The following is a 25,031-nucleotide window of genomic DNA, read 5'->3' as shown; positions in this document are numbered from 1 at the left end:
AAGTAAGTGTGGAAATTCGTAGTGGGAGTTTACCAATAATCCTTGCCCTGTAAGAATTTCAGACTTAGAATTAGCTAGATGGTCTTCCCGCTCGGGTCATGTTGGAGAAAAACAGTAATTATGTTTATTGATGCCTCCTCTAAACACTTGCCCTCGGATTAGCTCATTTAATCCTCATGAAACCCCTATGAGTTGACAATAATTACAATATGCGTGTTGGAGGCAATGAGCCTGAAGCACAGGTGTGTAACGTGTTCGTTGGCAGAGTTAGCGTTAGACGCAGGCGTCCTGACACCATGACTCCAGCTCCATAACTACTTCTCAGAAGTGTCAGCAACTACTACTGCTATTAGAGAGAAATAGAGTTTTTGACTGTGCTGTGGGCTTTTGTGGCAATGGCGATCCTTACATTCCTAACTTAGCAATGCCGTAAGCCTGAATAGTAAGGACAGACCTTGCAAGAGGCTGAATAAATCGTTCTGCCTGGAAGCCTCATGGAGTTTTTTAAAGCAAAATTTACTAGAAAAATTTTATCAAATTCCACAATTGTTTTATCTCCCCTTAGGTAAAGGCAAGAGTAAAATGCTGACTTATTTAGGATAAGCTGTTTATTATGCCAGAGTGTTATTAAAGTCGGACGTGCCTACGTTGCCTCTAAAAAAGAAGCCTCTTCAGAGAAGAGAATGGAAAGGGGTACATGGTAACTTGGGAATTCGGTATACTGAAAGATGCTGCCAATAAAATCAAATGTAACTAGCATTTCTAAAAAAAAAAAAAATGAGACGTGTACAGGTCAGCATCTCTGTACTTTCAGATCAGGAATTTAGCCAAATAACTATTCAGCATCTACTCTGCAAGATTCTGTGCTAGGGTCTATGAAGACGAAGAAGGCACCATTTTTTTTGTCCCAGAGGTCACAAGTCTGCTTGGGTACCAAGCATAATTCTACTTGAAAGCCAGGACTAAGGACCATGACGAAGGAGTCTTCAAAGGAGTGAGCGATTACTGCCAGCTGGAGAAGAACAAAAGTGCCTTCCCAAGATGTGGATTTTGAGTTAAGCGCCGTGAGGCAAACAAGTGTCAGGTGGAAAGCAAGAGAGGAGAAAGAAGCAATTCAAATACAAGGGATTATACAGCAAAAAGGCATAATTTGCTCTTTTTTGGTCCTCTTCCTTTTCATAATATTGGGCGTTAGGCCAAAGTTTATGTTTGGCTTCAGTATTGATCCCCATGATTTATTTCTAGACCTTAACAGAAGGGTCTAACAGCTTCCAATGTATGCTATGGATGTAATTGAGGAAGATAACGAGAGGTTCTGGTAAATAATCTTGCTCCAGACCTGGGGGAAAAGTAGCTTTTGATTATTTGTTTTGTTCTGTATGCTCCCTGGGGATGTATTATAGAGTATCTGGTGTGCATTTAAGACAACCACAGTGTTGAAATCCTAGGACCTAGTTCCTACCAGGCGACATGATATGAACATGCCTGTGCCTGTGCTTGGGCCTCAATCCTCTTTCAAAGAACACCTCCCTTCTTCTCCTTTAGCAATTACCAAGGGATGAAGAGGCACTAATTTGGGGTGGGTCTCTGAATGGTGTTGTGAACAGGGAGAAATGTATACACACTCATCACTGTTACCAGGAGAGTGTAGCGGTTGAGCACTTGGACCCTGAAGCTGGACTTCCTGAGTTCATATCCTCGCTCTGCCACCTTCATGCTGGGTGATACGGGGTCAATTACTTAACCTCTCTGCTCCCTTGTCGTCTTGATTTGTAAAATAGCAAAAACAATGATACTGCCACAAGCGTTGATTGTGAGGATTAAATGAGTTATTAAAAAGCACTTGGGGGGCGCCTGGGTGGCGCAGTCGGTTAAGCGCCCGACTTCAGCCAGGTCACGATCTCGCGGTCGGTGAGTTCGAGCCCCGCGTCAGGCTCTGGGCTGATGGCTCAGAGCCTGGAGCCTGTTTCCGATTCTGTGTCTCCCTCTCTCGCTGCCCCTCCCCCGTTCATGCTCTGTCTCTCTCTGTCCCAAAAATGAATAAACGTTGAAAAAAAAAAATTAAAAAAAAAAAAAAAAGCACTTGGAAGAGATACTGGAACACAACAAGCACCAACCGATAGATACTGATGCTAAAGGTACAATTCATTGAGTCGGACATCACACACAGATAGGTGAAAGGGCTTTCACATACATGGACGTGGGTAATCATCAAACACCCTGAATATTAGAATCAGCCCCATCTTATGAGAAAACTTTCTAGAGAAATTTCTCCAGGTCACTTTGTTCTTACAGGCAGAGATAGGACCCAACCCAAAACTTTCAGGTTGCACATTCTGTGTCCCAAGACCCACACCAAGCTGCCTTCCCAAACACTTTTTTTTTTTTTTGGCTTGGGAAATCAAACCTGGGCCTCTCATATGAAGGTAGGAATTCTTCCACTGCTGCCCACCTCATTTGGACAATTCGTGGTCAGGAAGCAGAAGAGACTGTGGCCTTGGTGAAACTCCAGAGGAGGTGCCTGCCTCCCTCTTTCCCATGACAACTAAAGAATAACCACTGGGCCATTTCCAGTCCCCTGATTTGCCCGTTTTGAAATAGGCCACCAAGAATGTCCTTTTGTTATGTCGTGTGAGTGGTAATGACATTGTTGATCTCTTTGTCAATTCTAAAATGTGAGGGGCAATCTGATTTACTGAACAGCAGTGAAATAACAAAGGTCTTCCATAGCAGTTGCACTCTGTTGTAAACTTCTTTGAAGCAGAAAGAGAAATTCACAATCCAATTTACAACTGCACCGAAAATTGTAAGATACCAGGAATAAACTTAACCAGAGAGGTGAAAGACCTATACTCTGAAAACTATAAAACATTGATGAAAGAAATTGAAGATGACACAAAGAAATGGAAAGATGTTCCACGATCTTGGATTGAATGAACAAATATTATTAAAATGTCCATACCACCTACAGCAGTCTACAGATTTAATGCAATCTCTATCAAAATACCAACAGCATTTTTCACAAAACCAGAACAAACAATCCTAAAATTTATACGGAACCACAAAAGACCTTGAATAACCAATGCAATTTTGAAAAAGAAAAACAAACCTGGAAGTTTCACAATTTCAGACTTCAAGTTATATTTCAAAGCTGTAGTGATCAAAACAGTATGGTCCTGGCACAAAAACAGACACATTTATCAATAGAACAGAATAGAAAACGCAGAAGTAAACCCACAATCATATGGTCAATAAATCTTCACCAAAACAGGAAAGAATATCCAATGGGAAAAAGTCTCTTCAACAAATGGTGCTGGGAAAACTAGTCAGCATGTACATGCCCAGGCAGTAATGTTTCTGACATTGGCCACAACAACATTTTTCTAGATATGTCTCTTGAGGGAAAGGAAATAAAAGCAAAAATAAAAATGAACTATTAGAGCTACATCAAAATAAAAAGCTTCTGGGGCGCCTGGGTGGCACAGTCGGTTAAGCGTCCGACTTCAGCCAGGTCATGATCTCGCGGTCTGTGAGTTCGAGCCCCGCGTCAGGCTCTGGGCTGATGGCTCAGAGCCTGGAGCCTGTTTCCGATTCTGTGTCTCCCTCTCTCTCTGCCCCTCCCCCGTTCATGCTCTGTCTCTCTCTGTCCCAAAAATAAATAAACGTTGAAAAAAAAAATTTTTTTTTTAAAAAAATAAAAAAATAAAAAAAAAAATAAAAAGCTTCTGCACAGCGAAGGAAACAATCAACAAAACTAAAAAAACCGCCTATGGAATGGGAGAAGATATTTGCAAGTGACAAATCCAATAAAGGGTTAGTATCCAAAATATATAAAGAACTGATACAACTCAACACCCACAACACAAATAACCCATTAAAAAATAGGCAGAAGACATGAATAGACATTTTTCCAAAGAACACATCCAGATGGCCAACAGACATATGAAAAGATGTTCAACATCCCTCATCATCCGGAAAATGCAAATGAAAACTACAATGAGGATATTGAACCACCCCTGCATCCCAGGTATAAATCCCACTTGGTTGTGGTGAATAATTCTTTTAATGTATTGTTGGATCTGGTTGGCTAGTATCTTGTTGAGGATTTTTGCATCCATGTTCACCAGGGAAATTGGTCTGTAGTTTTCCTTTTTAGTGGGGTTTTTGTCTGGTTTTGGAATCAAGGTAATGCTCGCTTCACAGAATAGTTTGGAAGTTGTCCTTCCATTTCTGTTTTTTTTTGGAATAGCCTCAAAAGAATAGGTGTTAACTTTTCTTATGTCAATAAAAGAAAGGACAAGAACCACATGATCCTCTCAATAGATGCAGAGAAAGAATTTGACAAAATATAGCATCCTTTCTTGATAAAAACCCTCAAGAAAGTAGAGATAGTAGGATCAAACTTCAAGATCATAAAAGCCATATATGAAAGACCCACTGCTAATATCATCATCAATGGGGAAACACTGAGAGCTTTCCCCTTATGGTCAGGAATACGACAAGAATGTCCACTATCACCACTGTTATTCAACATAGTATTGGAGTCTTAGCCTCAGCAATAAGACAACATAAAGGAATAAAAGCCATCCAAGTCAGCCAGGAGGAAGTCAAACTTTCACTCTTTGCAGATGACATGATACTCTATATAGAAAACCCAAAAGACTCCACCAAAAAACTGCTAGAACTGATCCATGAGTTCAGCAAAGTCACAGGATATGAAATCAGTGCACAGAAATCAGTACCATTCCTATACACCAATAATGAAGCAACAGAAAGAGAAATCAATGAATCGATTCCATTTACAATTGCACCAAAAACCATAAAATACCTAGGAATAAACATAAGCAAAGAGGTGAAAAACCTGTACACTGAAAATTATAGAAAGCTTATGAAAGAAGTTGAAGAAGACACACAAAAATGGAAAAAGATTCCATGCTCCTGATTGGAAGAACAAATATTGTTAAAATGTCGATACTACCCAAAGCAATCTACATATTCAATGCAATCCCTATCAAAATGACACCAGCATTCTGCACAGAGCTAGAACAAACAATCCTAAAATTTGTATGGACTCAGAAAAGATCCTGAATAGCCAAAGCAATCTTGAAAAAGAAAACCAAAGCAGGAGGCATCACAATCCCAGACTTTAAGCTATACTAGAAAGCTGTAATCATCAAGACAGTATGATACTGACACAAGAACAGACACTCAGATCAATGGAACAGAATAGAGAACCCAGAAATTTACCCAAAAACCTACGGTCAACTAATCTTTGACAAAGCAGGGAAGAATATCCAATGGAATAAAGACAGTCTCTTCAGCAAGTGGTGCTGGGAAAACTGGACAGCGACATGCAGAAAAATTAACCTGAACCACTTTCTTACACCATACACAAAAATAAACTCAAAATGGATAAAAGACCTAAACATAAGACAGGAAGCCATCAAAATCCTGGAGGAGAAAGCAGGCAAAAACTTCTTTGACTTGCCCACAGAACTTCTTACTCAATACGTCTCCAGAGGCAAGGGAAACGAAAGCAAAAATGAATTATTGGGACCTCATCAAAATAAAAAGCTTCTGCACAGCAAAGGAAACAATCAGCAAAACTAAAAGGCAACTGACGGAATGGGAGATGACATATCAGATAAAGGGTTAGTATCCAAAATCTATAAAGAACTTATTAAACTCAACCCCCAAAAAACAAATAATCCAGTGAAGAAATGGGCAAAAGACATGAATAGACACTTCTCCAAAGACATCCAGATGGCCAACCGACTCATAAAAAAATGCTCAACATCACTCATCATCAGGAATACAAATCAAAACCACAAAGTGATACCACCTCACACCAGTCAGAATGGAAAACATTAACAATTCAGGCAACAACAGGTGTTGGCGAGGATGTGGAGAAAGAGGATCTCTTTTGCGTTGTTGGTGGGAATGCAAACTGGTGCAGGCACTCTGGAAAACAGTATGGTGGTTCCTCAAAAACTTAAAACAGAACTGCCCTATGACCCAGCAATTGCATTACTAGATACATATCCAACGGATACAAATGTGCTGTTTTGAAGAGGCACATGCACCCCCATGTTTATAGCAGCACCATCGACCATAGCCAAAGTATGGAAAGAGCCCAAATATCCATTGATAGATGAATGGATAAAGAAGATGTAGTATACACACACACACACACACACACACACACACACACACACAATGGAGTATTACTCGGCAATAAAAAAGAATGAAATCTTGCCATTTGCAACTATGTGGATGGAACTAGAGGGTTTCAATGTGAGCGAAATTAGAGAAAGACAAATATCATATGACTTCAATCATATGAGGAATTTAAGATACAGAACAGATGAACATAAGGGAAGGGAAGCAAAAATAATATAAAAATAGGGAGAGGGACAAAAACGTAAGACAAAACATTAAATGCGGAGAACAAATAGAGGGTGGCTGGAGGGGTTGTGGGAGGGGGGGATGGGCTAAATGCGTAAGAAGCATTAAGGAATCTACTCTTGAAATCACTGTTGCACTATATGCTAACTAACTTGGATGTAAATTTAAAAATTAATTAATTAATTAATTTTTTAAAAACTACAGGGGCGCCAGCGTGGCTCAGTCGGTTAAACGTCTGACTTTGGCTCAGGTCATGATCTCACGGTTTGTGAGTTTGAGCCCCGCGTTGGGCTCTGTGCTGTCAGTTCGGAGCCTGGAGCCTGCTTTGGATTCTGTGTCTCCCTCTCTCTCTCTGGCCCTCCCCCACTCACACTCTGCCTCTCAAAAAATGAATAAACATTAAAAAATTTTTTTAAAAACTACAATGAGGTATCACCTTACACCTGTCAGAATGGCTAAAATCAAAAACACAAGAAACAAGAGTTAGTGAGGATATGGAGAAAAAGGGACACTCTTGCACTGTTGGTGGGAATGCAAACTGATGCAACCATTGTGGAAAGCAATATGGGGGTTCCTCAAAATGGTAAAAATAGAACTATCCTAAGTTCCAGTAATAGCACTACTGAGTATTTATCCAAAGAATAAAAAACACTAATTCAAAGGGATGCATTCACCCTGATGTTTATAACAGCATTATTTGCAATAGCCAAGTTGTGGAAGCAGTCCAAGTGTTCACTGATTGATGAATGGATAAAGAAGATATGGTATTTATCTTGGAATATGGATATCTTGGAATATGGAATATTATTCAGCCATAAAAAGCATGAAATCTTGCCATTTGCAATGACCCGGATGGAGCAAGAGAGTATAATGCTAAGCAAGGGAACTCAGTCAGAGAAAGACAGATACCATATGAGTTCACTCATATGTGAAATATAAGAAACAACACAAACAAAGGGGAAAAAAAGACAAGTCAAGAAAGAGACTCTTAATTATAAAGAATAAACTGATGAGGGGAGGTGGGGAGGGGGATGGGTGAAATCAGTGGTGGAGATTAAGGAGTGCACATGTGATGAGCCCCGGGTGATGAACGGAATTGTTGAATCACTTGTACACTTGAAACTAGTATAACATTGTATGTTAACTATGCTGGAATTAAAATTTTTAAATGGGAAGAAAAAAATAACTCTTTTGTCCTTCCCTGGTTTCTAGTTCAACATAATATTCAATGAATGTTTATTATATAGAAATAAAAATGCCTCCCTGTATTGCTAAGTTAGCATGCTCAGGAAACTACTGTGACCAGGAATCCTGGGTGTCGAAAGCAATCAACTCAGGAGCAATCAACTCTTGAGACAAAGGTAGTTCTCTCACACAGCCTGGCAGGTGGGATGTGGTGTGTGCTTTAACGCCGTCACCCTGATGGCTGAAAACATCCTTTGGTGCTCCTCTGCTGTGGGCAGGGAGGGGAGGTGGGGAGGGGCAGCCTGGTTGGAGCCATGATTACCACTAGCTCCTCACAGAACCTTGTTTGTGCTAGCTGCTAAGATGGGCCAGACAACTGCTTTTCTTCGTTTTGCCGACCCAGGGTGCTGTTCCCCATGCAGTAGATGAGAAAGCTGAGGGCAACCTGAGTGAAGGGCATGGAGGTAGTTAGGGGGATCACTCGTGTACTGGATAAAGTATATACTGTGAATAATTAAACATTTGGTAATAAGCAATCTTCAAAAAGCATTCCCAAAGGGCCACAAATGAATCATAACAAGTTTATATGGACCCATCGACGTTACTGCTGAACTGAATCTCCTCGGTAACCAGAAAGCAATTTACCATGCACGAGTCGACTGTGCCGGACTCATAGCCGGCACATATCATCCGGGTGGTGATGGTCTTCATGTCAAAGTAGGACTGGCATTGCTCCAGAGAGATGATGCGGACTTCTCCCTCTTGCAGCTTAAAAGGCACTAGATTTTTTAAAAAAGAAGAAACACAATATATAAGAGGGTAAAATGACTCAAAGATGAGGCTAGCTATATATGAAATGATTACATCTGTATAACAAGAGAACCATAATCTTTACTTAAAGTGTCGTCTCAAAGACAAGTCTTGTTTGGCGTCAGAATCTTCCAATTAGAAGTGTTGACAGCAATCATCTCATCAAACCCCTTTATTTTACCAATGGGAAAACTGAAGTACAGACTGGTCAAGTAACTTGCTTAGGTAACTTGGCTCGTGCTTCCGCCCCCCCCCCCCTTAATATATCCTGCAACAAGAACAACAACTACTAAAATGAAAAGGAAAATAATCAAGCCAAAACACTGCCCCCAGATTCGAGGCTGCTGGATCAGTGTCAGCGGAGCATGCCAGCCCCCTTCTGCTAAGGTACAGAACACCATCTGGTCTAACAGGGGAATGATTGCTCTATCTTAGGTTTACAGAATACGTCTCGTCATGTACTGCCATAGCCATTACTGGAGGTAAGAACCTTTAATCCTAGAGGAGATGACAGGGAGATGTCGAAAGGGACAAAGCCATCCCTACTGTCAGCAGAGGGAACATGTGAATTCCATCTTGTTTCTACATTGTCACAGAATAATAACGGATTTCTTGGAGCATAATCTTTTGTTGTTTAGACCTTCTACCAAATTATACACATTGTTCTCCTTTTAGATAGTGATGGTAAAGCAGTGCCTATGTACAGGACAGCTTATAGGAAGAAAGAGTCATGTATGGGAAAATCAGTGTGACGGGAACAGTTTCAATGAATTGTGCAAAGAATAGTGATAAGAACCATCACCAACATTTACTGGGTACAGGCCAGGACCTGATCTCGGCATTTTCTGGGCCTCTTGTCTTTAATCTTTGCAATAATCCTGTGAAATAGACAGTTGCTATTATTTTTTTCCATTTTAGAGTAAGCTAGAAAGTCAGGGTCAATCAAACCTTTCTAACTGAATTTGGACCCCTGGTCTTCATGCCATGCCATATATGTGGTCTGTGTGATGCTACATGATTGCTGTGAGTTTGATGTGGATATTGTGGAAACACAAGTAGATGCAATATAAAGCATATTCTGCTGCTATATCACATCACGGTACTAATTATAGCTTTGAAAAACCAAGAGCCACAGGGATCGTGGCATCGTATGTCTGACACCGCCTTCAAAGGTCTTCCATGGGAGCTCTTCAGGTGGCATTGACTCATTTCTATCGTTTGACTTTTTCTTTCTGTCCTCAAGTGATCACATAGAAAAGAAACTCAACTTAGCCCATAACTTTTCTGACTAAATTTTGAGAAGAAGAAAAAAACTGTCATTCAAATCGGCAGTTGCTAACATAGATAACAGGATATCAATATACATTGGCATTCCCGAGAGCCGTGCTGGTGTTCTTGATACAGTTGGGGTGGCCAGCACTTACTGTAAAGCAAATGCCTCACTGATTACATTCTTATTCTAAACTTTTAACAGGTCCAACAAAATGAGAGAATCCGTTATGGGGGCTGGGAGTAGGCAGTACCAATTGCTTAATTTTTGTGTTTTGTAGGTTTCAAGCATCTAGAGAGCCCAACTATTTTAATCAATTTAAACAGGCAAATGGCAAATCAGGTTTCCTTCTGGAAGGACTTACAGCTTGTTATGGATGTTGACAAGACCAAATCATAACAGAGAATTGGAAACGTGACCATGCAGCCTGACCGCAGGACTGAAACTGCCTGATCTCCAGAGAGGGGGCTCCCAGTGACAGTGACTTGGCCTGCAGAGTGCAAATCACCGGTAGAGACGGTCTGAAGCCAGGAAGATAAGCCTTATCTCACAGGGCAGCCCCAGGGCATCGGCAGCGGCTCCCTAGAGAAAGAATCTGGGGTGCAGAGAAGGATTTTTGAGGCTGCATGTGAGCCTGACAGGTTCAAGTACCGTGAGGTGCGGACACCTCCATGTGCATGGCAGGTGGGTGTGACACGTGCACCTCGTCTTTGCTATTTGTGGCTACACTTTTAGAAGTGAAAATGGGAAACTGGCGCCAACGGCTGGGTGGTAACACAGTGTTTTCCAGGGACAAACTGAAAGGCAAGTGCTCCTGAGGACGGTGGCTTACTTTTGTTGCCCATATGCCCCCAGCCTGTGATGTAGCAGTACGTATCCGGTTCCAAGGACTGCTCCGTGCCGGGTAAGCAGACCGGCCGCACGTAGATGGTTTCATTGATGTCTTCGCTTAGCTCCACTATGCTGATGTCGTAGTCGACCACAGCTCGACTGTAGCGAGGGTGGAGGATGATGGTCCTCACCAGGCGCGTCTGCATAAACGTCGACGGGTGGTCTAGGTTGTTGATGCCAAAGACCACTTTCCAGACGGCAGCGCTCTCTCTCCTAAAATGATGAATTCAAGAGCTATTGGCTTAAACTCAAATTTACATTTTAAAATGTACATGCAATTTTTTAAAATTATTTATTTATTTTGAGAGAGAGAGAGAGAGAGTGAGGAGGGGCAGGGAGAGAAGGAGAAAGATAGAATCCCAAGCAGGCTCCGTGCTGTCAGCACAGAGCCCGACATGGGGCTCGAACTCATGAACCTTGAGATCATGACCTGAGCCGAAACCAAGAGCCGGACGCTTAACGGACTGAGCCACCCAGATACCCCTAAAATGTACATGTGATTTTTAAAAATATTTTGTTTATGTAAACATGGCTCTTTCCCTGCACCTCTATAATGGCCTGAGTTAATTTGTAAATAGGTATTCTTGTAGAAAGAAAAGCTCATGTTTCTAGAATGGGGCTATTTTGGAAAGCAAAATTTGTTCAGTTTGGAAGGCAGGCAGGGTGGTTTCTTGCTTCAATGAGTGGGAGAAATAATAAAAAGACTTGAAGAAGAAAGAGGAAATTCTGGGGCATGGAGAGTCCTGAAAGGTAAGTGAGTAAAGTGTTTTAAGGTGGGAGTTGACTAGAATAATCCCAGCAAGTGCTCAAAAACAATGCAGTCTTGTGAACCTGACCACCGGAAGTTATGGTAACCTTTTTAAGCCTTTGGCTTGAAATTTTCAAAAGGTTCTTCCAAAAACTTGCCATTCCTCGGAGGCACTTGCTGCTTCTTGGAGGAATTTCTTAGTCTTGGCTTTTTATTCTCCTCCCTTTTCATCTTTCCTCTTGTCTCCTCTTCTTCTCTGCTCTCAAGTCTATGTCAAAGTGCCCCAGGGCTCTACTGTCAGTCTTCTTATTCCATACTCATCCCCTTGAAGATTTCATCTAGTCCAATGGTTTTAAATGCCACCAAATCCTGGTAACTCCCAAACATGTATCTCTAGCTCTCCCCTCCCCCATGAGCTACAAATTTGAATAGAGAATCATCTACTCAACACATTTGCTTGTATATTCAACAATAGCTAAGATTTTTTAGTGCTTACCACATTTTTGACAGTGTTCTAAGCATTCAGAATGCATTTTACAGGTATTTTGTACTTATAACCATGTGACACAGTTGAAACGTCTTTCTCTTATCTCAACATCCTCTGCATCAGCAAATCTTCACCATTTCACTTTCAAATATACCCTGAATCTTGATGTTTCTCCCTCTTCCACAATCTATCTTAATGTAACCACTGCCAAGTGCTTGGACCACTGCAATGGCCTCCCAAAAGAAGGCCCTTCTACCCTTAGCCCCCTGAGCTCATTTTCCTCATGGCAGCAGAGTGATCTTTTTAAAAACAACATTAGAGGGGCACCTGGGTGGCTTACTCAGTTAAGTGTCTCACTCTTGATTTGGGTTCTGGTCATGATCTCACAGTTCATGAGTTCAAGCCAGTGCAGGGATCACTTGGGGTTCTCTCTCTCTGCTCCTCCCCTGCTCTCTCTCATTCTCTCTCTCTCTAAAAATAAATAAATAAATATTTTAAAAAATTATATTGAGTCCATCTCATGCTCATAATTCTCCAGGGAAATTAAATCACACTGGAGACATTGTAGACTTCTCCCCATGGCCCCTGAGCTGACTTGCTCCATTCCAACCCCAAGAACTTTCTAGTTTCAGACATGCTGAGGATATCCTCAACTCAGAGGCTCTTCCCTTTCTGTTCTCTCAGCTCCCATATGGTTCCCACCTTAACTCCTCTTCTTTGAGGTCTCAGCTCAAACACCACCTTCTCATAGCTGTCCTCCTTGGCCACCCAGTCTGAGCTCTATTCTGTCTCCATCACTCTCTACTCTTGACCCTGCTTTAATTTTTATCTCATTGGTATCAATGACATCAACACAGCTGTTTGTCTATCCTCTGCCTTGCACCCAGCATAGATGTTCCATGAAGCCAGGGACTTGGTTGGTCTTATTCAGTGCTGTATTCACAGGCCCCATGAACTAGTATGTAGTAGGTTCTCAACAAGTATTTGCTTAATGGTGGCTCAATGCACGTAAACACTAGTAAAAACATTTACTAATGGCCACCTAGGCAAAGTCTATTCTTCGTCAACCCTTCCCCACCCTCTCTACCTTTCCCAGTCCCTCCTCCTCCAGAATAGGCCAGAAGCAGAGGAGTGGAGAGGACCACAGTGCTAGCAGAGCTTTCCTAGTGGACACCCCCTTACATGGTGTTAGCATAAGTGAGCCATGTCAACTGTCCCCACTTGGGAGCTTGCTCAACTAAAGCAGGTTGATTTGACCCACTAGACAGTTGTTTTTCAATCCAGGCTGAACGCTGAATCATGTGGGGAACTCTTAAATACTGATTTTTCTGGGCATCAACCCACATCAGTTGAAAGCTTTAGGCTAGGTGGGGCCTGGGAATCAATATTTTTAAGAGCTCTCAATGGACTCTCTGACAAAAACTCACCCACATTCCTTCTTTCCTTTGCATGCTTTTTTTTTTTTAACGTTTTTTTTTTTTATTTATTTTTGAGACAGAGAGAGACAGAGCATGAACGGGGGAGGGTCAGAGAGAGAGGGAGACACAGAATCGGAAGCAGGCTCCAGGCTCTGAGCCATCAGCCCAGAGCCTGACGCGGGGCTCGAACTCACGGACCACGAGATCGTGACCTGGCTGAAGTCGGACGCTTTAACCGACTGCGCCACCCAGGCGCCCCTGCATGCTTTTCTTTACTGTGTTTTCATGCATGGCAAAGATTCAAAAAGTTGGTATTTCAGGAGGGTTAGGAAAGAAGTGGCCAAGGTCAGCATTCAAACTGTTTACAGCTTTGCTGGATTCTTGGAGTACACTCTACTAAATGACTCCTCTAAAAAACGTAGTCCGTGAGTTCTATCCTTTTACCATTGTAAAGAAAAATAATTTTAGGCTATATGAACAGGAATTGATGTCATTCTTTGAATGCAGATATAGATATAGATATTAGCTATCAACATGTAGATAGGTATAGATATATAGATAGTTATAGACATATAGCACTCCCCCATGCCAAATATGGTGCTAGGGATTACAATAAGCAAGATATGATTCCTGCTCAACAAACTTCAGAATTGAGTGAAGATGAACAATTAAAGAAACAATCATAGTAAAATGTAGGAAGTGATACCTCATGAGCATTTCAAGATGATATTACAGAAGAATTATTTTTCATTAAAGAAGGCTATCACTCAAAGAACATGTCTTTCTTTCTCTTCCTCCCTCCCTCCCTTCCTTCCTCCTCTCCACCCTCCCTCCTTTCCTCCCTTCCCTCTCCCTCCCTCCTTACCTTCTTTTCTTCTTTCTTTCCTCCCTCCTTTTCTTCTTCCCTCTCTCCTTTCCTTTCCCTCCCTTCCTTCCTTCCTTTCTTCCTTCCTTCCTTCCTTCCCTCTCCCCACTTTTCTCTCTCCCTCCTTTCCTTCCTTCTCTTTCTCTCTCCTCCTCCCCTTCCTTTCCTCCCTTCTGTCCCTCTTTCACTTCCTCCCTTCCTTCCCTCCTTCCCTTGTTCCTTCCATTTTTCCATCCTACAGAAGTAAGTGCATGACCATTTGAGAAATTCAATATTCCTTTGAGATTCTATCATTTAAGGCATCTGAAATCAAGCAACAATTTATTTCAAATTTATGCTTATTTAATAGCTCCTTGCCCTTGATTCAGAGCTACTAAATTTTGTTTATAACAAATACTCATCCATTTGCTTAAATCATAAGCAGTATTTCAGATAATTGAACACTGCAAATTATTTGTAACAAGATGAAATAGCATCAATTTCAGACTTAATTACTGTATTGTGCTTAATATAATTCTAACAGTGAAAAGTAAAACTGCTAAATTGTATTAACCCATATCTAGTAGTTTCTTGCTACATAAGTTATGGTCTTTTTGGCATTAACATCCACCAAAAACAAACAGAGTAACACAGGAAATTCACATAATTTTTGTAATCTGTGAGATATTGTTCTTTTTACTTTTTGTTATGAGTGTGATGGAAAAAAATAAAGTCTCTTTTAATGTTTTTTTTTTTCCCAAGGCTGGCAAAAACCAGGAAAACCACAAGCTGTTGTTTGAAATGGACATGTGAAGTGAGGGAATTGTGTATAAATGGTAAATGGGCATATTAAACACATGCTGGAAAGAATGAGTCAGGAATAATAGCAGAGACAACCCCGTGTTGGTGGAAGCAAAAAGAGGAAAGAAAATTTAGAGTTTCATGAATGCCACGGGAGTCTAGTTTCAGTTCAAAATTATCCTGTGGAGAAACACATAAGAACAAGGAGGTTCGCCTGGGCGGTTTAGTGAAGCGTTTGAATGACAAAAGAAAAAAAGCCAATTATAGAAGCTGAAAATCTTCAGCAAAAGGAGGGTTTTTTTCAAACTGAGCTGTCAGACATCAAAGTATCAGTACAGAGAGCTGGTGCATCCTTAAAGAAGTTTCTGCAGAGACCTGTCATGTTCTGGGAGGGATGAAGCAGGCAGAGAGGAAGCCCAGTGAAAATCCACCAAATGAAAATGGCAGATGGGGCACCTGGGTGGCTCAGTCGGTTAAGCTCCGCCTCTTGATTTAGGCTCAGGTCAGGATCTCAGGGTCTTGAGACCTAGCCCCATGATGAGCCCCACACTGGGCTCTGTGCTGGGCATGGAGCCTGCTTAAGACTGACTCTCTTTCTTTCTCTCTCTCTCTCTCTCTCTCCCCTCTCATTGCCCCTCCCCCAACCCATGCATGTGTGCACTCTCACTTTCTCTTAAAAAAATGGCTGAGGAAGACATTAAGAGACCCCTTTTCTCCTTTCATTCTTGCCCCAGATGTTATTTCCTTGTCTGAAATTCATATTTAAGGTCTAATTTGCTTCATGCCTATATGACTGCTTTAATAATGGATACACTCTACAGAGAACATTGAGATGATATGGTTTTAACCTAGAATTCTTCAAACATCAGCTCTAGAGAGAAAGCCCAGCTTCGTACACATCTCAGATGACATTCAGGAAAATTTACACGAAATTGCAGGCACAATGTCTCCGGTCGTCAGAACTGGTCACTTTGGCTTATAATTTGCCACCCTGAATTCTAGTTTAGACACAAAAATGCCACATTTTTGCTTAATTCAGCTAGCCAGCTTTAGAGATTTTCTAACTTCTTCTCTTAAGAGCACAAAATTTCCCTTTCTTTCACCCTTTCTGATTTTGCTTTAATATCTTATATTTAATACTTATCATTTTAAGAAAAGAAAACTAATATTTATAATTAACACCTGTGATAGAAATCACCCTAGTTTTACAAGTCTTACTACAGAAATAGCACAGCTAAGTGGTGATTTTGGAGGTAGTTTGAAGGGGACCAAATTTGCACTAAGTAAAGAAATATCACACGATGGCATCATTGTTGTTCTACATATCTTACAAACCTCTTTTAATATTGTACTCTGGGGGCACCTGGGTGGCTCAGTCGGTTAAGCGTCCGACTTCAGCTCAGGTCACGATCTCGCGGTATGTGAGTTTGAGCCCCGCGTCAGGCTCTGTGCTGACTGCTCAGAGCCTGGAGCCTGTTTCAGATTCTGTGTCTCCCTCTCTCTCTGACCCTCCCCCGTTCATGCTCTGTCTCTCTCTGTCTCAAAAATAAATAAATGTTAAAAAAAATTAAAAAAAAATATTGTACTCTGTCCTTGGTATTTCTAAAGAATTCTCTGCAACACTCCTGGTAAACAAACTTTAGACCAGGGTGATCGCAGAGTGAATGTGTGAAGGGACTGGATACAGGTCATAAGTACAGTGTGTCAATCATAGGCTCTGTCTACCGTCCACATCTCAGCTCCTGCTTATTGCTGTCATGTTGGAATGCTTGGTGTAACCTGACCTTTTATTTTTTTGAATGTTCAAGGGAAGCCAGAGTTCTGGATTCCTTTTATGGAATCCACAGTTTTAAATGCTGGCCAAACAACAGCAATACAATAGGCAAAAAAAAAAAAAAAAACAAAAAACCCAACAGCCTGGATTTTATTAGTGTAAGAGTTCTACTTTATAGCTTTCCAAGTATTTCTATACACAATATTTCAAGTTATCTTCTTACCAACTGCAAGATGTAAATAGGAATTCGAATTCCATTTTAGAGAAGAGAAAGCAGTGACTCACAGCAGATGAGTGACATATCTAAAGTCACAGAGATAGTAAATGATGGTGATAGACCGGAATGCTGGTCCTTTAAACCCCTAGAGCACACCCTTTCTACCAAACTTCTCTGAAACAAAGAGAAAGATCTACAGGCATCTACATAGGAATCAGGTACTGGCCACAGGAAAGCATGTAACATGGTGGAGACTCACTGGTGACATATATCTTCTTTTTCCTGAACATATCATCCCACCATGATGGGGAGCTAGCCACCAGTGGTAAAATTACAGAAGGTGAAAAATCCTGTTATCCCAGGGTCCGAAAAAGCAAGAGAAGGGGGTAGTCAGATACATATCATAGACATTCAAGAATCAGATTTCAGAATGTTTTGGGGAAAAAAAAGGCAGACATGATAGTGTGCCCTGGGACTCTTAAAGCAAGTATAACCCAGGAGACACGAGAGAATTAAAGTGCCAAATTCTGATGCTACTGTCACAAGTGACTGCAGTAAGAAAATGAAGAGTCATCTAAAAAGCAAATGTGACTGCACAAGGAGCCCAGAGCTTTGCAACTGGAAACTACCACAAAAGACTGGCATGAAAGCATAGGAACTATTGGAAAGTCTTTGTCATAGGCTGAGCAGTGGTTTGTTTAAGTAGGAAAAAAGTAGGAAAAATAAAAATGGCTTCTCTGCAAAATAATGTGCAAGAACAAGGAAAGGGGAAAATTTCTGTCTGTGGCAAATAATATTACTAAAGAACTAAGACAAAACAGAACTATTGGAAGTTTCCTTTGCTTCCAGTTTCTCCATTCAAAGAGAATGTTCTTCAGACAATATGCAGAAGATTCATCTTTCCATGTGATAAAACATACAGGGGCTTAATACATTACAATGTTGAACAGATGTGTGGTCTAAGATTTGGGAGGACTCAGTGAGACGTCATTGACCTTCTGTGAGATATATCAACATTTCTAGTTCCACACAAGTTATAGTCCTAACTACTCAAACAATTGCATCTTTGAAACATCTAGAAGATGAGTGGCTGAAAGAAATGAAAACACAAGGATGAGGAAGACAGTTCATGCCCTCATGGAGCTTTTATTCTACTTAAAGAATATATAAAGAAGTAAGATTCTCTCAGGCACTTAAAAGTGACAAAATAGGGGAACTTGATAGATGACTGAAGGGGGTGGGGGTTCACTGTATCCAAGATGGTTAGGGAAGGCCTTTGACAAAGCCATACTTAAATAGAGACTTTAATCACCAGAAGGAGGTAGCTTTGTGGCTCTAACTGTGAAAACAGCAAGTTCAAGTGTCCTAAGGTGGATATGAGCTTGGAGGATTTCAGGGACACGAAGAAGGCTAGATGTCTGCAGCCCAGTGAACCATGGGAGTATAGGAGAAGATGTACTCCAAGAAGTAGGACTAGATCTTGAAAGGCTATGATGAGAAGATTTTATTCTTGCTACAATGGGAAGCCATTGTGAAATTTTAAGTAGGGGGAGCGACATGGTCTGATTTACATTTTAGAAAGATCACTATCTCACCGTGTGGATAATAGACAATAAGGGAACAAGAGAGCAGTCCAAAAGACCAGATAGGAAACTGTTTTAATTGTTGTTATGGATTGATTGTGTTTCTCTCTCAAATCCATATGTTGAAGTCCTAACCATGGGTACATCAGAATATGACCTTTTTGGAGATAAGGTCTTTACAGAGATAATCAAGTTAAAATGAGGTCATTAGGATGGGCCCTAATCCAATGACTGCTGTCCTTATAAAAAGGGGAAACTGTAGATAGGGATGCACACCAAGGGAACACTATGTGAAGACAAAGGCAGAGATTTGTGTGATGCTTCCACAAACCAAGGGAGACCAGAGATTGACAGCAACCACCAGGATCTAGGTGAGAGGCATTCTCTCCCAGCCTTCAGAAAGGACCAACCCTTCTCATATCTCGATCTTGGACTTCTAGCCTTCAGCACTGTAAGACAATAAACATCTGTTGCTCAAGCCACCCAGTTTATGGTATTTGGTTATGGCAGCCCTAGAAAACTAATGCAATAGTGAAGACCTGCTATGATAATGATTTGGACTAGGAATATAGGGTGAAGATGGTGAGAAATGGTTGGGTTAGAGATATTTTGGAAGAAGATCCTACAGAAATTATTATTAGAGTAAACGTGAGAGGAATTAAGGATAATTCCTAGGTATGGTGAACCAATGGATCATGATGATTTTTACTGAGATGGGGAAAGTTTGTGAAGCACACAATTTGATCAGTGGGAGAGGCAAGAAATCAAGTTTTGTTTTGGCCTCGTAAAGCAGGATGTTTATTACAAATTCAAATGGACATCTCATCTAAGCAGTCAGTTATACATGTTTAAAGTCAATGGGTAGTAGTGAGGGGTGGGAAGAATCTGGGCTGGGATGGAGATATATGTTTGGAAGTCATGAACAAATATGTGATATTCATATTTTATATTAAAATGTGATATTCAAAATGATATTCATGTCAATACTTGATCTTCATATTTGCTCACATATGAACACATATTTAAGCCATATTATTAGATGAGCGTAGATGGATAAGAAAGCCAAAAATTGGGCCCTTGTCTTAGCTTGGGATCGTATAATAAATTACCGTAGACTGACTGACTTGAATAATACACATTTACTTCTCATAATTCTAAAGGCCAGAAGTCTGAGATCAAGGGGATAGCATGGTTAGGTCCTGGTGAAGACCCTCTTCCTACTTTATAGACAGCAGTCTTCTTGTTGTAACCTCATATGGCAGAAAAAGGTGGCAAGCTCACTTTCTTTTCCTGTAAGGACATTATTCCCATTATGGGGCTTCTACTTTCATGATTTAATTATCTCCCAACAGCCCCACCTCCTAACTTCATCTAATTAGTTTCAACATATGAATTTGGAGGGGAAACAAAGCCTGAGGTCCATAATAGCTCAGGAGCACTAAAGCACTCAGTGGCCTAAAAAAGGAAGAGATGGAAAAAGAGAAAGAAATAGGTAGGTCAGTGAAATAAGAGGAAAACAAGAACATTTTTGTTATTCGAAAATAAAAGTGAAGAAAGTATTTCAAGAAAGATGTAGTGATCAAATACTAGGGAGGATTCCAATAAGTTGGAAACTGAAAAGTCGCCATTGAATATGGCAAGATGGAACTCATCAAAGACTTTGATAAGTGCCATTTTTGTGGTGACCCTGATGAGAGCTCGACCAGTGTGGGTTGAGGAGAAAATGAAAAGTGGAAAAGGGGAGACAGTGACTGTGCCGAAGTCTTTTAGGAGTTTTACTGTGAATAGTAGCCAAAATGGCCAGTAGTTGAAGAGAGATGGAAAGTCAAGAGAAGGGGGCTCAAGTTAGTGATATCAAGTCATGTTCGTCGAAGAGAATGACCCAGCAAAAAAGGGAGAAACTGATGATACAATACAGAAATGATGATTTTAAAAATAAAGTCTTGAAAAAGATGAAGGAGGACATGATTGTCTTAGAAAGAAATAGACACATCTTCCACCATAACTCAGGGGAGAGTGGGGGATATGGCCATATTTACAGGCAATTTGTTGGGATTAAGGCTGAGGCAAGGTGGAATATATGGCAGTGTCTGTTCTCTCCATGAAGCATGAGGTGAGACCAATGGAGGGTGAAGAGGATTTGGGGAGAGAGGAGAACATGTCAGATAGTTGTCTCTGAGGGTAGAAAAGTGATCTTACTACTGAAGTAGATTAGAAGTGTCCCACACTGTTAGATGCTCATTCGAGACTCCTGATCACACATTTTATGTGAACTCAGCAGTTGGGCGTGTGATATTCTTCAGCAATGTGGTTAGCTGTTCAGGTGCAGGTGCAGAGTACATAGTAGGTGGCACGACTAGAAGAAACAAGTAAGTAACTACAAAGCTTAAGAGAGGAGGAGCTCCCATTTTCAGTGAGCCCCAGAAACTATGAGGTTTGGCCCATATTTTAAGCCCACTTCTGACTACATCCTAGACCCAGATATTTTCCACTGGAGACAGGAGGGGAGAGAATATCTCCATAGGAGGCAGCACAGTGGCAAGAATGGAGTCAGGTCTTTGTCACCAAGGACTTTTCAAAACTACACTTGCTTATTCTTCAGTGACGCTGGAAAACAGCACCCCAGGGGACATATGGATCCAAAATGGAGAATTTCTGCTTTACTGGGCACTATTACTGATGGGAGTGGGTAAAATTCCTCAAGGGAATAGAACAGAAAAACAAATTGTGAATTACTGGCACAGTTCATAGGCACCTAGAGATAAAGAGGGAATCATGAGGACACAACATGATTTAACTTTTAATAAAAAGTCAGACCAAACCTCTCACTTCCTTTTCTGAGTGCAGTAACAGACTGTTAGATTAGGAGAGCTGGGTGAGCACAGTGACTTTGTTCTATGGGGAATGAGAGAGGGAGCTCTCCAGAAGGATGCAGAAAGATGACAGAGTAATATTAAAAGTCTAGCTGATGTTGAATGTCAGGGATGGTGCTGATCGCCACTCTTGGGTAATGTCCTCCCTCAATTCCGAAAAGCAAGAATATTAGGATCAGAAGATGAGGTATTTGCATTGACTCAGTTTTGGACATCTGCCTGGTCTGAATGGCAGGCAAATCCAGGGATAAAGACATTGAAAGTCTGGGTGAGAGGACTGAAGTGATTAGCCTGGCACACAAGGTTAACTGTGAAGAGGAGGGCATGAGAAGACTAGGGGACTGAAATCACTGGGGGACATGTGCAGACTAGCAGCCACAGTCCTGTTGGACAGAAGAGTTGGTTGGGTGAAATCACAGCATGGGTAACGTGGCGAGGTTAAGGGTTGTGGTCATCTAGTGAGGTGATCATTTTTTTATGCGCATTTCCTGGTGAGGAATTAGATGCTTCTGACAATTACCACTTGTGTGCCAGCCTAGGAAGTCCAGCCTTAAGTCTTTTAGAGGCAAGAGAAGGCAAGAACAATGCATGTGAAATTACTCCTGAAAGTCAAAGTCTTTCTTGTTCAGAACTGTTGAAGTTGAGTTGTTATTAGGGCATACGGGCCTTGGTCTGATCAGCTTAGTAACTCATATTTTTAATTTTCATTTGGGATTTTTAAATACTTTTTCATAAAAGAGAAAAACAAACCTGTCTCTCTGGTTTTTTTTTCTTTCTACCAATATAATTTAAAAAGACAGGCTTGATAAGACCTGCAGATGGGTCATGCTGGGCCTTGCCAAAGTATGGGATCACAGTGTGAAGTAAAGCCCATTAATTGCAGCAGTTGATGACTCCAGCAGGGAATGGGGCTTACAATGAGACGTTCTCAAAGCTTGCCGGCCACTGGAGAGATTGTAAAATTGAATCAGTTATTAGCACATATTCAGGAGAAGGCTTATTTGAAGTTGGGCAATTTCTAGCTTTTTATGGACAGACCAGATCCCTCTTGACAGTTCTGTTCAGTCTAGTGTTCCATGAAATTTCACCAAGACCTTTGACATTATATCCATTTCCTTAATTGTAAACACATATTTCTTTCTAATGCAAGGTTTCTTCTTAACTTTACAGAGCTGTCAATGACAGAGGAAGCTTGGATACCACATATGGAAATGACAAAAGTGGTTTAATGAACCTGGTTTAGCTAGCACGTAAAGAGTACTGTTGGATTTATTTAGGTGATCATCTTTTGATGCATGTAATCTTGCTAGTATCATCTTCTGCTTATCATGGAGCTATACACCAAAACTGGGAAAGGCATCTGGAAACATCTGGCCCCTTCCAAAGCAATAACATTGTAGTGTATTTTCCTGACATACTACACAGACTTTTCCAATTGCTTTGGGTCTTGCACACTAAAAGTTCTCAAGAGGAGGTACTGGTTTGATTTTGTTTATATTTTCTTTTCCCCAAACGAGCAATCAACTGGAAATACACGTTTCCATTTTACAATTGTACTCTAATTACTCGTTTAAATGTCTGTCTCCTTACTAGGTTAGCACTTCAAGGAAGGAAACATGTATTCATCTCTGTAACCCCCATGTAGAGCTGAATATATATGCTGGGACTGTAGCCCGTAGCAACAAGGACCAGTAGGTGAGTAGCTGTGCTTGAGAAGATGTATTGCAGTATTGCTAAAATGGTAGCAAAGTGGGACTAACCTGAACGTCCATCGACTAGGGGATAATGGAAAAAGTTATGGTAAATCTATATAATGGAATATCATTTAGGTTTGAAAAAGAGTGAGGGAGAGCCACGTCTATTAACCTAGAAAAAGAGTGAGGGAGAGCCACATCTATTAACCTAGAAAAAGAGTGAGGGAGAGCCACGTCTCTTAACCTAGAGGGAGGTCCATGATATATTATCAAATGAGAAAAACAACTTAACAAACAAAAGCACAGAGTATGATTCCAAATCGTAAAAGTAAACAGTGGCACCCTGCGAAAAGTCTATGTGTTCACAGCTGGGAAGGAACACTCCCTTGGCTATCACAGGGGTTACTGTGGAAGATGATGAGAAGAGGGAAGACAAAAATACAGCAAATCTGTAAAATACACAAAAATACACAAAATGTAAAGATACTCAGGCGATACTGCAAAGGGAAAAGGTAGAATGCACGTTTTCAGCAGTAATTTTTTAAAAGAACAGTTGACCTTTATCGAGAGCTTACTGATCAATGTCAGGCATGGTTCTCAAGGCTTTGCATAAGACTATTTCACTTACTGCCCGCACCAGCCCTGTGAGGTAGGGACTATTATTTCCCTCATGTCATAAGTTGAAGAAACTGTGGCCCAGAGAGGTTAATGAATTGACTCGTGATGACACAGCAAGTGGCAACGCTAAGAAAAAATATGAATAGGCAAAAAAAAAAAAAGAGAGAGACAGAGAAGAAATTGCATTTTTTTTTCTAGAAATTAAGCTGATCAAATGAAAAGAATCAATTTGGTTAGGTGATAGAACTATGAGTTATTTTTGTCTTGAATATTTGCTATTATTTAATATTTAATTTTACTTTGAAATAAAGTAAAATTATTAAAAATAAATAGAAAAAAAGGTGCGGTGATTTTAACACATGCCGTCAAATCTTCCTCCTACTGAGAGGAGAGTTCCTTGCTTCTTCCCTTTGGAGCTGAGTGGGGCTTGTGGGGGCTCCGACCAACCACAGAGGTGAGGTACCTACCTCTTTGTGTGTCTTTGGAGGCTAGGTCAAAAAAGGCAACACACCTTCCTCCCAGCTCCCTTTCTGAGCAGCTGGTTCTGGGGGACCAGCCACCATGGTGTTGAGTCCCACGTGGAGATAGATGTACTAAGGCCCCAGCCAACAGGCAGCATGGACTGCCTGCCTTCCGATGGTTCTAGCCCTCAGCCTTAGAATCTTTCAACCAAGGCCCCAGACATTGATGATCAGAGACAAACTGCGCTGGCTATGTCAGGTCCAAACGTCTGACCCCCAGAATTGGATTTTTTGTTTGTTGTTGTAACTGTTTGATTTGGGGTGGGTTTTTTTTTGTTTTTTGTTTTTTGTTTTTTTTGTTTTTTTGTTTTTTTTGTTTTGTTTTGTTTTGTTTTGTTTTTTGTTTTTTTGGCTCCTAAAATACACAGTCGATAGTCAGAACAGGTGCAGTGATATGTGTCAATTTAGGGTAGGGTTCCCCTTTATCTTATTTTTCTAGTCCCTTCAGGCATCTTGTGATGATGAATTTTATATGCCAATGAAGTTAGGCCATGGTGCCCAAATATTTGGTGAAACATTGTTCTGGATGCTTTCGTGAAGGTATCTTGGGCAAGAGTAACATTTAAATTGGTGGACTTTGAATAAAGCAGACTACCCTCCATAACATGATTATCCTCATCCCATAAACTGGAGACTTTAAGAGAACAAAGACAGGTCTCCCCTGAGCAAGAAGAAACTCAGCCAGCAGTCTGCCTTCGCATTCAAACTGAACCTCTCCCTGAGACTCTAGGCTGCCAATCTACACCATTAGGTTTTGGACCCACCAGCACCCGCACAATCATATGAGACAATTTCTTAAAATAATTTCACCCCTCCTCTCTCATTCTCTGAGAACCCTAATACACATATTGGGGTACCTTTAACTCTGCTTCTCAAACTCCTCACAAATCCT

The 25,031-nt window shown here is 40.9% G+C and overlaps 1 protein-coding gene across 8 annotated transcripts in view; it reads right to left on the bottom strand.

The window, feature by feature from the left end:
- CORIN (corin, serine peptidase) overlaps positions 1–25,031 on the bottom strand; it is a 260,225-nt gene that overhangs the window by 2,563 nt on the left and 232,631 nt on the right. For 7 of the 8 annotated variants that reach the window (XM_045474167.1, XM_045474169.1, XM_045474161.1 and 4 more), the window contains 2 exons: positions 10,503–10,774; positions 8,236–8,369 (listed from right to left, as the gene is read on the bottom strand). In XM_045474167.1, coding sequence (XP_045330123.1) covers positions 8,236–8,369; positions 10,503–10,774 — 406 coding nt within the window. Of the gene's footprint in view, positions 1–3,234; positions 3,396–8,235; positions 8,370–10,502; positions 10,775–25,031 lie in introns of those variants that run through there. The other variant, XM_045474165.1, reaches the window with a different exon arrangement.

The sequence above is a fragment of the Leopardus geoffroyi genome, chromosome B1 (assembly GCF_018350155.1).
Source record: "Leopardus geoffroyi isolate Oge1 chromosome B1, O.geoffroyi_Oge1_pat1.0, whole genome shotgun sequence".
Taxonomy (NCBI): Eukaryota; Metazoa; Chordata; class Mammalia; order Carnivora; family Felidae; genus Leopardus; species Leopardus geoffroyi.
The sequence above is the reverse complement of the archived record's forward strand: the minus strand, read 5'-3'. Positions and strand labels throughout refer to the sequence as shown.